The 12,951-nt window shown below is 47.9% G+C and overlaps 1 protein-coding gene across 1 annotated transcript in view; it reads left to right on the top strand.

Moving 5' to 3' along the window:
• LOC135913671 (uncharacterized) overlaps nt 1-3,389 on the top strand; it is a 53,375-nt gene extending 49,986 nt beyond the window's left edge. Inside the window, exons 8-9 of the mRNA XM_065446244.1 lie at nt 325-394; nt 2,988-3,389. Of these exons, the coding sequence (XP_065302316.1) occupies nt 325-394; nt 2,988-3,070 (153 nt within the window). The 3' untranslated portion in view covers nt 3,071-3,389. The remainder of the gene's footprint in view (nt 1-324; nt 395-2,987) is intronic.
• The last annotated feature ends 9,562 nt before the right edge of the window (nt 3,390-12,951 follow it).

Raw genomic sequence — 12,951 nt, 5'->3', positions numbered from 1 at the left:
TAGCCATAGACAGCTTCGCTGTAAAACACTTCGCTCCAATACCTTGTCACAAACACCAAAAGTTGCGTCCCTTAAACGAATTCTCACTGCGCGTGGCATTCCCTTAATATTTATAAATTGTGTTTATGCTTTCCTTCGCCAAACGAATACGCTTTTTTCCACATCAAATGACAGCGTGTAATGGCCACTAAATGCGAAAGGGCATTGAGTGACGTTTCCCTGAAAGTTTATCACGTGTTTGCTCAGCTTGAGCTTTGCAAAATGCTTGGAAAGTATGCATTCTATTGCGGAGCTTCCTTCCCAACGCAATCTTCCACTTCGCAGGGCAAGCAAGGTGTCGACAGAGTGTTGCACATATTGAGAGAGGAACTTGAACACACTATGCGACTCCTCGGTGAGCTGCTTTCACTTTTTTTCTTGTTCTATTGAGTGTGCACTCAGTATGTCTAGCGTTTCTTGAAATAAGATAAGTCTACACAACCTCCCCTCTCTCTGACTTTTGAGAAAGAAGTACAGATATAGTTTTCTTAGTACCCCCAGCTGCTAAGGAGCAGCTGGGGGAACTTGGAGAACGCTAGCATTTCTTCTGGCTTTCAATAAATGAGGAGGGCTTGGGAAAAATAAGGCACAAGACTGGGCCATCTCTACCAAAAGTGTTAAAAACAATCCCCATCGACTGTGGGACTTTACGCCCTCTAGCTGCACAGTAGGCTGTGTGCGATGCTGTAGCGGGAGGCTCCGTCATTAATTTCACCTCCTTAAATTTCGCTAACTTAAACCAAAATTTTGCCATGCGAGTGGTTGCGCATTCGACCTTCATATCAGTACAAACGCCAGCTACGAAAAAGAAACAATTGGGTTAAGCACCTAAACGCAATAGCGACAGCTGTGCAGGATATCTTTTGCGGTGCCTTTTATCGGCCTTCTTGTAAATGTAGTGATCGGCACGACCACCGGTGAGTCGACGGGCGATGGTCTATTACAGACAGCACCTTTCACTGCATACAGTGACTTTGTCGTCGCCAGGGATCGGGATGTGCAATTAGAGTGCGTAGGAGAAGGAGAGCTTCATTTCACCTAGAGAACGTTTTTTTTTTCATTGTGAATATAGGGCCCGTTTTACAATGTTACATAGAAGGAACGTCCTAGACGAATGGGGTGCTGTGTGTGTCTGGGGAATGGATGACTTGTAGTAGAACCAGCAGGCCACTTACCCTCCCCTACCGTTCCCGGAGAACCGCATTTAGCACCACCGCCATATGGCCCTCGCACTCGCATCGCATCGCAATTGAGAACTTTATAGCTTAAAGGAAAGGAAACAGTATTTCAGGTAAAACAACTTGCCGCGGTGGTTTTCAAAACAAAGGCTACCACTAAGTTGTACACACTAACTTATTTCAGACCCTAAATAGGCAAGTGACACAGTAAACAAACTCAAATGGCTATTATAGACCAGCTAATCATGCAAAAGGCTATGAATATTTCACCGACGACAGCGATACTCCCTAAGGCAAAATTTGACCGCAGCTCTATACGCCTTTTCGTTCTGCTATATACTGCTGGTGGTGGGGACAATCTGTCTCGTGCAGTACATTGCAAACGGGGCGAAGTGTACCGGGACGCCTAAAAATCGAAAGATCAGGCGGGGCAGCGCGCAGGTGACATCTGGGCGCAATTCACAGCAGCCGCCGCAGGCAGACTTCCACTCATACAGCGCTTTGTTTCCATATATGCTACCAGTGGCGCCATGGGCGAACAGGCGTCGTGCGCTAGTCTGGCGCCACCGGATAGCCATCGTCGCCACAGAGCCCGCCTGGCGCCGTACTGCGCTTTTCTTCTCACGGTGTCCCCATATACCTTCCTTCGCCGCTTCAGGCCTCATGGTTCCACTGCACCCTCTTCTTCCGCTTCCTCCACGCACTCTCTTCGCCGTCCTTCATCTCCCGCGGCGCTCCGCGTTCACTCACTCAACCTTCGCAGTCCTCGGTCGCTCGGTTAGGAGGGATGCCGACGTTCCCCACACGAACGGGCACCTAAGACCTGCGCTCTAAATATATGCTGATACCAGGGACTAGGTGAAGCTTCCGTCTCCACTCAGCAACCGCTGCCGACCGAGCGCTAGTTCATCATGCCAATCGGGGTGCACGTGATCACTCCACTGCCGCGACCTGCAATGCCTTCTACCAGACAATCCTTGTGTCTATCCTCCCTCAACATATGACGTTAGTGCTTGCGCCAGCCAGCGGGTGCGCTTAATGCATCTCCGCCCATCTTCTTGCTATCGCCATGGCAACTCTCCACCTACCATGCGGGAATGAAGAACGAAAAGAGGATATGGAGCGCTATGCGTAACGATGCACATTGGGCTGTCTTTATGGTGAATTTTATGCCTATTTGCTGTCGCCCACCCTCCACTCCGCAGTACAACCACCACCGCACCCAAACATGCTCTTAAACCCGCCAGAGTGACAAAAAAAGCTTCCCTTTCAAAGCGCGTTTTTCTTCCTGGCGGCTCTTGTAGTTTTCTTTTGTTTTAACTGTACAGCGCATTGCGACGCCATGACGAGCGGTCGGTATCCTTGATGGCGTTAGTTGAACATCACCGACATCTCTCGCCAGCCCACGAGACCGTGGGCTGGTGTTTCTGAGCGTTTTGAGCGTTTTTTGAGCGCTGCTAACCTCTGTGAATGCCGTTGACTTACAGCGGCCAAGGCTAATTCAGTTCCACTTTCTGTCCTCTCTCTTCCTTCTTTCTCTTGCCCCTTTCCCGTGCCCCAGCATAGGGTAACCAGCCAGACGCGTTTCTGCAGTGGTTACTAAACCTGCATTCTCTATTTGTATCCGCAACCTGCTACACCTACACCCACATGGTGCGCCAATGAGTCGGGGGAAACTAATGATGCCATGGTTTGTGGTTAGTTTAACTCTATCCGTTTTGTTCATGAAAAACCACAGAGTATGTGTTGTGTTCTTTACTTGCGTTCCAGGTTGTTCTGACGTTAGGGACCTGTGCGAAGAATTCCTCATCACCAAAAATCACTGTTCGGGACCATTTCGATCTACCCTATAAGCGAGGAAGACATGGTTGCAGGGCCTGTTCACTGGGATGATGGTGTATGCGCTACAAATTTGGGAGCCATGGGAAAGAGATGAGCCGGACATGCTGCTTGGATTGTTAGTGGATGTTAGTAATTGCCCTGATCAACGACTATTTCTTTTTTCTGTGACATTTTTTGAGTCTCGGACTGGTTATGTGCATATACTGAACAACGTTCAGTAGAGCAGAAACTTGCAGAAATTTCTTATTTTTCCACATTTGTAATCCATGATACCTAAACCTCTTGTTTAAAAGAATATGTACATGAATTTGCTGAATAAAGAATGCAGGTATTAAATCCTCGTTGGCTTTAGTACGAGTGCAAACGGAATAAGGAAATCGCACGAAAACTCAGTTTCTTGAACACTGGACGCTTGACTCTAGTAGAGCGCTATGGTTCCGTAGGGGAACCGTCTTTATTACAGCGGCCAGTTAAAAGCTCACTTAACGCAAATGTTTTTATGTGTTAATTCCAGGGATAATATAGTATGTGAACTGCCGAAAAGAGCGATGTCTTCTGCAGAAAATTTGAAATCGGAGTAACGATAAGCACATGAATCTGTATTTGTGGAATTTCTTTCGTTGCCTTTCATTTAAATGCAGTACAAATTGCTTTCACTCATAGGCGATTGACATGTTCGCTTGCGTAGAATATTCGTATGGTGCTGTGCCTGTGAGCCAACAGCACAATCACATTCGACGCTGTAACACCGTTTAAATATGGTGAAGCATAACCAATTTTGACACCGATTGTATACCTAATAATATGAACCCTTTCTACACTTCTGATAAGTTATCGAATGACTCACATACGACAAGTCGCAAGTAAGTACTCGATTAGGTGCCATACCGATAGCAAGGATGATATTGCTGCCTTATAAAAATGTCCCACGAACTGTAAGTTGCATAGCACGCAACAATGGGTAAAATCTCCATATTCAAGTGGCGCGAACATTGGCGTCACTAAAGGTAAGTGGTTGCGATAATTCGCTTTGGGATTTCAAATGTTGTGTTGTTGAGGCGAAAAAGTTCCAATCATTTTTCAGCACGTGAAGAGACTGGATGATCGACGCGAGAAACTTCACTTGTACCGGCAGAGCGAGCCTCGAATAGTTTTTTTTGTGTGTTGTGTTAGCGATATATGGAATGGTTCTCACTGAATGCTGTATTCGATGCCATGTGCTGCACAAATTAAGCTTTCGCTGGCTTTTAACAAGAATCAGAACCTGTCACGTGGCACATTTCGGTAGGCAAACAAGCTAATCACGTGGACATCACTGAAGTGTTCTCGGCTTTGTTTTGTGTATGCGCGACCCTTTATAGTAAGCGAACCGCACGCTCCTGAGACTGAGCTGCCTTATACGAGTGGTCAGGCAAACTAAAGAGGTTGTCGTGCAGCCTGGATGCATATGATAAGAAAACCTTTATGTTGTGCTCAGTAGGTGATGTTGAAATTCCATGTCATGTATTAGGAGCTCACGATTGCACGTACTACATGCTTGCGATTGCTAGACTAGAAGTTGAAAATGATTCTGGAAAATAGATGTCACACAGGTTGTCGAACATGCGCGACAACGTCTTTCTGCGAAAAATTTATTTCTGCAGAAAACTTTTAAGCGCATCCCGTTGAGTGTATGTTTAGTAGCTTATAGGGCAATGCTAATGAAGCCATTCTCCGAGAAATGCGTTGCTTTACGAGTTAACATTTCTTGTGGGGGCCCTAGACCCAGCACAGTGGCACAACAACATAAAAAAGCCACCAAGGCGACCGCTGTATCATTTGTGCGCTATTGTGTACCTCTCTGCCCTGCAGCAACCTACGCAATGGTACTACAATGTTTTTTTAGCCTGGGTTCAACATTCATTGCGGTGGGAAAACACGTTAAGTGCTGCAGTGATGGCGCGGTGCTGGGGGTGGTAACAACGGTATTGAAAATCCGGCATATTCGTGGCCTGGGCCTAGGCCGCCCCCCCCCCCCCCCCTTACCCGCTTAAGGAGGTCTGGAGATCCTGTCTCCCCGCTGCCTCATGGGCTTGCTGTATGACCCATAGCTGATCTCCGAGGTTTGAGCCGAGCAGAGTGGCCATCCACTGCGCCGCAGCTTCATCTAGGGAGACTGAATTTTCTCCGCCTATAAGCTCATATACCAACAGAGTGTGTCTGAGAGATGCGTGAGCCCTGCCGCATAGTTTGCAGTTATCATCTGAATAGTTGTCTGGATATATCCTCCTGAGAAAAATGCGGCTGGGGAAGGCCTTTCGCAGCGAATTTATAGCGCCTATATTGCGAAACTGCTACAACTAACCTTCCAGCAATTAGGCGGGCTTTAAAGACTGGATGACGGTTTCTGCGCTTAAAAATATACCTCCTAGAGTCAATCACTAAATGTAATTGATAATAGTCTGTTCAATTATCATATTGCCGATTACTCCACAAATTCTGATGTGTTCCAGTTTAATGTCTGGTAAGCAAAAATTATTTTTTAACCACGCACAAGCACTACGTATGTATCTGTTGGTTATTATTTGTGGCAGTATGCGAAGCATGTCTACTGAGCACACCAGTATTCTGTAAGTGTATTGTTGATTTCATATGAGGATGATGGTTATTTGAGAACTGATGAAAATGGAGTGGCACAAGAGCTATTATATGAAGAGAAAAAGCATGCTTCCCCTTCCCATGACAAGCCTTCAAAGAATTGGAAGGCAACGAACATACCACGTCAGATCACCAGCTTAGTTTGGACATCTTTTTTGTTTTATTTCTTCATTGCAAGGAAGCAAGCTCACTCATGGGGGTCACAAAATGAAACGCCAAGATAAACATTGATGTTAATCTTCGCATAAGTAGATGTGCAACCTTTGCATACGTCGCAAGTTGATTCACTGCCATTACGGTGTGGCTATGCGTATTGAGAGGTGCATAATGACGAGTATGTAGGATCCCGGAGATAAACAAAATCAGCTTCAAATAACAGCATCATTTGGATTAAACTATTGAAGTCTATGGGGAAGCAATTCTCCGGAAGCCCGCGAGGTGGAGGAAAGTACTCGAAAGGGCAAAAACTGGCATCCCACCGAGTTCTCGCGGGAAGCTACAATGGAAACCCGTACGGGTTTTTCAGAAAGGAAGCGGTATGTTTTTTTTGTGCTAGCTTCGTGCTGCAATCCCTGTGGATGCCAATTCCCCCCTTTCATACTTCTGTGTATAGTAATTTTCTATCTTTCAAGCATTTAAACAAATGAAAATTCGGCAGCATGTTTCACTCCTGTTACTAGTGAAGGCGAAAGCCTGCTACACACTGGTAATGCATTAGGTTATACGATTGTAGGGACCGGACTTCTTGCAAGACATAAGGAGCCGCCGTTTGAATACATGTGTGGCAAGCCGTTGTCTGCGAGCTTCAGCCTCCTCTCCACGTTGCCGGCTCGCATCACCGCGTTGTTTCTAGTTCGGCTCATTTGTATCATCTTCGACGCTTAGCTGTGACTTCGCGCGCTCGTATAGCATGGTCACACTCGTGCCAACGACATTTCTCTTCAACTTTACGTTGCATCCTCTCAGTAGGGAAAAGCAGCACTCGCAGACGAATACATTGCTCTCGCCGTTTGGTACGTCGCGCCTCGTTTCTCGCTTGGCGAGCATCCTCGGCTGTAGCGTACTTTCGAGGATGGTATGTTATGATTTTCTGATGGTTCGGATGCTTGTTTTCAGCTTGTTGTTTATTGAAACGTATGCTGTTCTGCATGTTGTATTGTTGATTTCAGTGAATGCATGCAATGTTCGCTTCACTTTTCTGAGTGCCTGTAGCCTCAGCCTTAAGGGGGTGTGAGCAAATGCATCTTTGGCTACTTACGGGGGTATGAGCCATTGCTGCTGATACTTTCTATATCCCTCGACTAGACGCCACGTTTTTTGGGCATGTGCGATTGCAACGATCCACTTAAGCTTTTCGCCCTAATAAATGTCTGTGTTACTGCAAAAGACAAAATTTTAGCACAGTTAAGCCTATGCAGCTGTCTGCCGATACTTCTGTACAAGATATCAGAGGTGAGTCATGTGATCTGTGAGGGAATGGTGACAGTCCAAGCTTTCCTACTAAGCATTTCACGTAAGCAGCACTATTACGCAAAATACACATTCTACATTGATGACGTCGCCGTCTCGATCATGTTGTAAAAGCGCGATAAAATATATATAGGATATGGGTTATCACCCCACGATGATTGCGCACTAAAAACATTAAGGAACTCATGTCCGAGGAACTGAAGTGCCTGTTCTCCAAGTTGATGCTTCTTCGCGTTGCTCACGACGCCATGGCTTGCAAGGCGCGAGAGTAGTATACTGAGGTGCGCCATGTGCTCGTCAGCGGAGGAACATGCAACGAGGACGCAGTCCACGCAAGCAAATGCGAAAGGGAGCCCTCGAGTGACCGAGTCCGTAGCCTTTGAAAACACTGGTCGCATTTGTGACGGCAAAAAGGCATCCGCACAAATTTCGAAAAGTCCTAACAGGATGGTAAAGGCAGTATTTAGTATATCATCTTTCGCGACGGGTAGCTCATGGTATACCACCAGCTACCCGCCGTGTGCATGTAGAAAATCTTGCGCTGTTTACCGCCCGAAGGTGGGAAGTTGGTGGCTGTTCACGATATTTGTGCTGCGCTGGAACGATACTGACTTCAGCGCCTGCGTCGACCAGGAACTGTTGACCTGTGACACGATCGCGTACGTAGAAGTAGTGACGTGCACCTTGAGGCTTGACCAATCGTTGCCTCTGGAGGTCGGCCGTACATTTTCCCTGCAGTGAACAGGGGCACCGACCACGGGGCGCGTCCCCTCCGAAAGGACAATGGCACCAGCACCCTCTAGGTAAGCAGGGGAGTGTGCACGGGACGCAGGTGTGCGACGTGAAATGCCGTCGCGCGCTCGACGATTGTGAGAAAGCGAAGACCGTTGATGTTTTGCGACACGGACGATGCCCTCCAGGTTATCGCAGAGGCTGTGAACCACCAACGGAGTGGTGGAGGAGCTCGACGAGTATTGGCTGCTCAAAGGAATTGTGTCTTGAACGGAGGTGAGAGCCGAGATTGTTGATGCAGTGACTTCGATCACGTTGTCGGCCAAATAAACGATGTCGGGCAGGCTGACGTTCCCGGCAGGGGCAACGAGCATCTGTACATTCTTTGACAGGTGCCACAGGAATAACTAGAGGTGAAGTGCATCATTTATGTTCGCCGCATACGGGTGCAGCAACGAACGCAAGTGCCGAAAAATTTGCGAAGGCCGACAATCGCCAATGGGGAACAACTGTTGTAGATGACTACGTGACGACAACGTCGCGGGATGCAGCAGTGCTGTTTTGAGACCTTCATATGGCGCAGCGGAAAGCGGCGCAGAAAAGAGAGTTGGGGACAGCGCGAAGACGACCATGCGGTTCTTGCACAGCTGGGTGCGAATGCCGCGCGGAAAAGTGGGATTCCGCTTGGGAGAACCATGTTGCCCCAAAACCCCAAAACGCCGGCAGTAGAACGGTGATAGAGGCAACTTCCATGAGATCGATGGTTCCTTGGCTTTCATCAGGCTGTGTTTGCTACTCGGCCAACATTGCTCCTCAACAGCGTAAAGGAAACCTTGTGGTCGCCAAACTGTGGTGCCTTCGACGGAGCGTATAGACGTCAGACATAAAGGAAAATTAGATTTATTATCACTTCGTCAGCAGGTCCCCGGAGCGTTCACGAACCCCAGCACGAGCGCATTCAACGCAAGGCTGCGCGTCTCTGCTGCTGTTTCCAGTGCGCTTTCTTCACCAAGGTGCAACTGCTAGAAACGCTTTCTCAGTTTGCAAGTGGTCATTTTTGCAACACACATTTGCTTAAAGGGACACTAAAAGTACATATAAATGCATCGTCCATTGTTGTAGTAACATTCCGGGAACCTTGCAACGCTAGTTTCATACCAAGAAAATACGAGAAAATTGCGTCGGAAAGGTCAGCACACCTCTATCGCATTTCAGATCGCTCGCTCCCAAGGAGGGAGTGGGGACGTCGCATGCGCCATCACCACCCTTTGCTCCTGTTGTTGAGTAAAACTGTGCCCGACAGATGGCTCCCATAGTGGTCTGTGCAAAACGCAAACGCGCGGTCATAGAGAAACCGAGCCGAGACAGAGCGTTCCATCCGTCTCGGCAGCTACGCTTGGTGAAGTGGCGCGGGCATAGAGTTTCATATTAGTATACCTAGAGGCAAATCTGGCGCTGCGATCGTTCAACCATCATGGGAATGATGGGAAGTACAGGCTTCGGATTGACGTTCTGTTGACTGACGAACTAGTGCACAAGTATTTTTTTAAAAGTTTCGGTTTCGCTCCAAGTGCAAATTCTATAACCTGCAGTTCGACAGTGCAACGCAAAGCTCTCTGCGTTTGTTATGTTGCTCGGAGTGGCGATAGCGCGCTGGGTCAGCGACTGGGACGATGCTTGGGTCGCGGTGTGGCGTTGAAGCCGTGACGAGAAAGCGGCGGCATCGTAAACGTTGAAAGAACATGTTTTGAGCGTTTAGACCTTTGTTTGTTAAGTGTGTTAGGTTGGCACTGTAGCGTTACGTGCTTTATGAAACTTCAGAATAGAACAAAGAAGGCACTACTGATACAAGACATATACAATTGTACTTCTAGTGGCTTGACAATCAAATTTTATTGAGGGCTTCATTATGTGGTCATTGAAATGCGTGTTTTAGGACTTTGAGAACACAAACTTACTTGTGGTAGGAAAGACTGTTGCTTCCTAGCTGTAGTCTAGTGTCGCACAACGGGTACCCGCAAAGCCACGCTGTAACGCTCCGGAAGCGGTACGCCAATATAAAATATGATGGCGCATACTCGTAGGAGGCCACTAGCGTCCTAGCTAGCACTGCAGCAGATGTGTTTAAAAGTACTTGAAGGCGTTCAGCAATTGTGACAGCCGACGCAACCTTTCGAAAGAGCGAGAGAGTTCGCAAGTGCCTGTCGTCTGCGAGAAAAGTCTCGCGTTTGCAGCGAGCAGGCGTCGTAGCAGACGACACTTGTAGCATTCCCGACCTTGGCATTCCTCTCAAGGGCGCAACGCTTTGTCAGAATACAACATTTTTATTTCCAGAACTACTTGATGAGTATTTTTATATAAGTACATGCACGGTTGTTTTGCTGTTGCAAAAGTGAATAAATAATTATTCTTTGACGTTAAATTGGGAACAGAATCGCACAAGTATGCATACCCTGGTGTGTCCTGCTGACAAACCATAGTAAACCATGCTTCCATCTCAAAGTCATGCAAAGTTTATGTAACGTGTTGTGCATTATATAACATACTGCAGAAATAGAATTGGATTTTACGCGATAATATTTGAGTATAGCGCTGTTTACTGCGCCAGAAGCAAACGCCACTAGTCTAAAGACCGAAGTCAATCCGAAGCCTGTACTTCCCATCATTCCCATGTAGGTTGAGGCGACGCTCATGATAACCCCCGTAGACACTAGCGCCACATTTCCCTCTAGGGTATTTTTAGAAACTCTATGGGCGCGGGAAACCGGCGACATCACATGGACGTGCCATTCTGTGCTAATGGCAGTTTGTGTGAGTTTCGTGGGCCAGCGAAAACTGCACATCACTCCACTATAACGAAACTACTGAAACGCGATAGTGCGGGCGGCGCAGAGTGGAGAAAACGAAACCTTTCTACAGCGCGCGTCGTCGTCAAGGTAAGGATCATGGGTCCTTTTACAGCGTAAACAATTATGTGTTCTTTCCAACAGCCGTTTCGCGTGGCGTGGGTTCCGCCACCGCCTCCGTTACCGGTGTCCGTAGCAGCTTTCGCCGGGTATGAGAAAAAAGGAGACCCAGTGCCCGTCGGCACCGAACCCAGGCCCGCTGCGTGGGAGTCAAACACTCCACTCCTAAGCCACGCCAGCGCATTCTTTATTGCCCAAAATTTTGCGTAGTATCATTCGAAAATTGTTACATTACATTTGGACAAACATGAGAAACAAACATACTTTAAAGAATGTAAAAATATGCAAATGCCACTCAGCTGGACAGAACCAAGGTAATGTTGTTTGCCGTCGCTAGAAACTACTCAAGTATTTTTCTTCCATTCCACCTAATTAGACAATTATTCTTAAGAATTAATGAAATCCTCAAATATTGTAATTAGATGGAAAGCTTCAACTAGGAGATTGTAGATCGACGTCAAACACTCCCGATACAGCTTTCTGCTGCTGAATACGTGCTAGATAAAAATGTTTTTCCAAGCGTGAAAGAAAAAATGGCTGTGGCTTGGCTAAGGTTAAGCCCAGGATGCGAAGCATACTAGCCTTTATTTTAGTTGTTGAACCACTGTTTAGCCTGGTGAACTGCTGTTCCTTGGCTATATTTGGTTCGGCTAGACGAAGAAACAACTCATGCGTTACCCTGCTTCGCCTTCAAGAGTGGAACGCGACAGCGTTCCCGTCGACCCGCCAGCGACTACGCGCCCCGCATTGGACGCGGTGAGCGTCGAGCAACGCAGCGTTCGGCGCGGCAACGAAATGTGCGCCTGAGCAAGCGTCGCACGCCTGAGCCTTAGAAACAGCTCGTTTCTAAGGCAACACCGCATTCACTAGAGGCGCTTTTGTACCGCTTTGAAGCATCGTACTCGTGGCTCAGTGGTAGCGTCTCCGTCCCACACTCCGGAGACCCTGGTTCGATTCCCACCCAGCCCGTCTTGCAAGAGTTGAGCCAAAGCCACTTCTCCTCTGTCGTGACGTCACGTTGTCACGTGGTTTCATGGCGACACCGCCGCGCCTGAGGAGCTGGGTTGAGCCCTCGTAATATGCTTCGCATAAAAAAAAAACGCCCGGGGCCGTGGAGTACAAACGCGTCTTACATACGCTACCGCTTCTCGTGCTTCTCACCGCGAAACAAAGCCAGTGACGAACCCAAGCTTTGCACCGGTGCAACCGGCAAGACAAAAGAAATCGGCTAACACTAGCCACTTTAGGGTCAGTGCACCTTATCTCTATATATCAAATGTTATTCCCGATGACCGCCCGCACGCCCGGTTACGCCTAACGCCAAAACCAGCTCCCGCAATCTCATCGGCAGAAAAACCCTCGCGCCGCGCGCTGCGTGAGCACGAGCACACTAGCGCTCACCAACGCCACGGTGAAGAGCCCCTTCGATGAGTCGAGAGGCAGCTGCTGCTGCAAGCGAAATGTCAAAAAACCAGAAAGAAGATGAAGTAAATGCAATGCAAACAGACCAGGCGGAATAAAACACCAGGGAAGATACCCGGACTATGACGTAGAAAGCGGCCGAACACTCGAAGTGGAAAGCGCCTGTATCACAAGGAACAAAACAGTCAGGAAGGGCACCTCGAATTCAAAGACGCCGGCAAAAAAACTAAACGATGAGCAAACATCCTATCCAGCACCGTCCCAGCAACAACGCGGATCCACGATGCCTCCCCTGCCACTTGACGACTTTAATATCATCTGCCGCTCGCAAGCAGGTAGCGACCTCGCAAAATGAGAGTTCGAGAGGCCGTTGCAGTCATGCACGCCATGGTAGAGCGAGTGGACTATTGCAGCACGCCTTCAATGATAAAGTACGCGTACAAGTACAGAGAATCGGAAATTTAATCATCGCAAGCACGACCGGCAAGGAAAACGCCAGGATGTTGGTCAGAATCAACAAAATACAGCTCGCAGGCAATTACCACAACGTCAAAGTTAACATACGGTCTGCCCAGGCGTCATCAATGGTCTCGTACCAGGAACAAGCACCGCAGAACTCATGGCAGGGATCCGAACAATTCCGCTGCAGATCATATCGTATGTCA

The sequence above is a fragment of the Dermacentor albipictus genome, chromosome 6 (assembly GCF_038994185.2).
Source record: "Dermacentor albipictus isolate Rhodes 1998 colony chromosome 6, USDA_Dalb.pri_finalv2, whole genome shotgun sequence".
Lineage (NCBI taxonomy): Eukaryota > Metazoa > Arthropoda > Arachnida > Ixodida > Ixodidae > Dermacentor > Dermacentor albipictus.
This window is presented reverse-complemented; position numbering and strand designations above follow the sequence as displayed.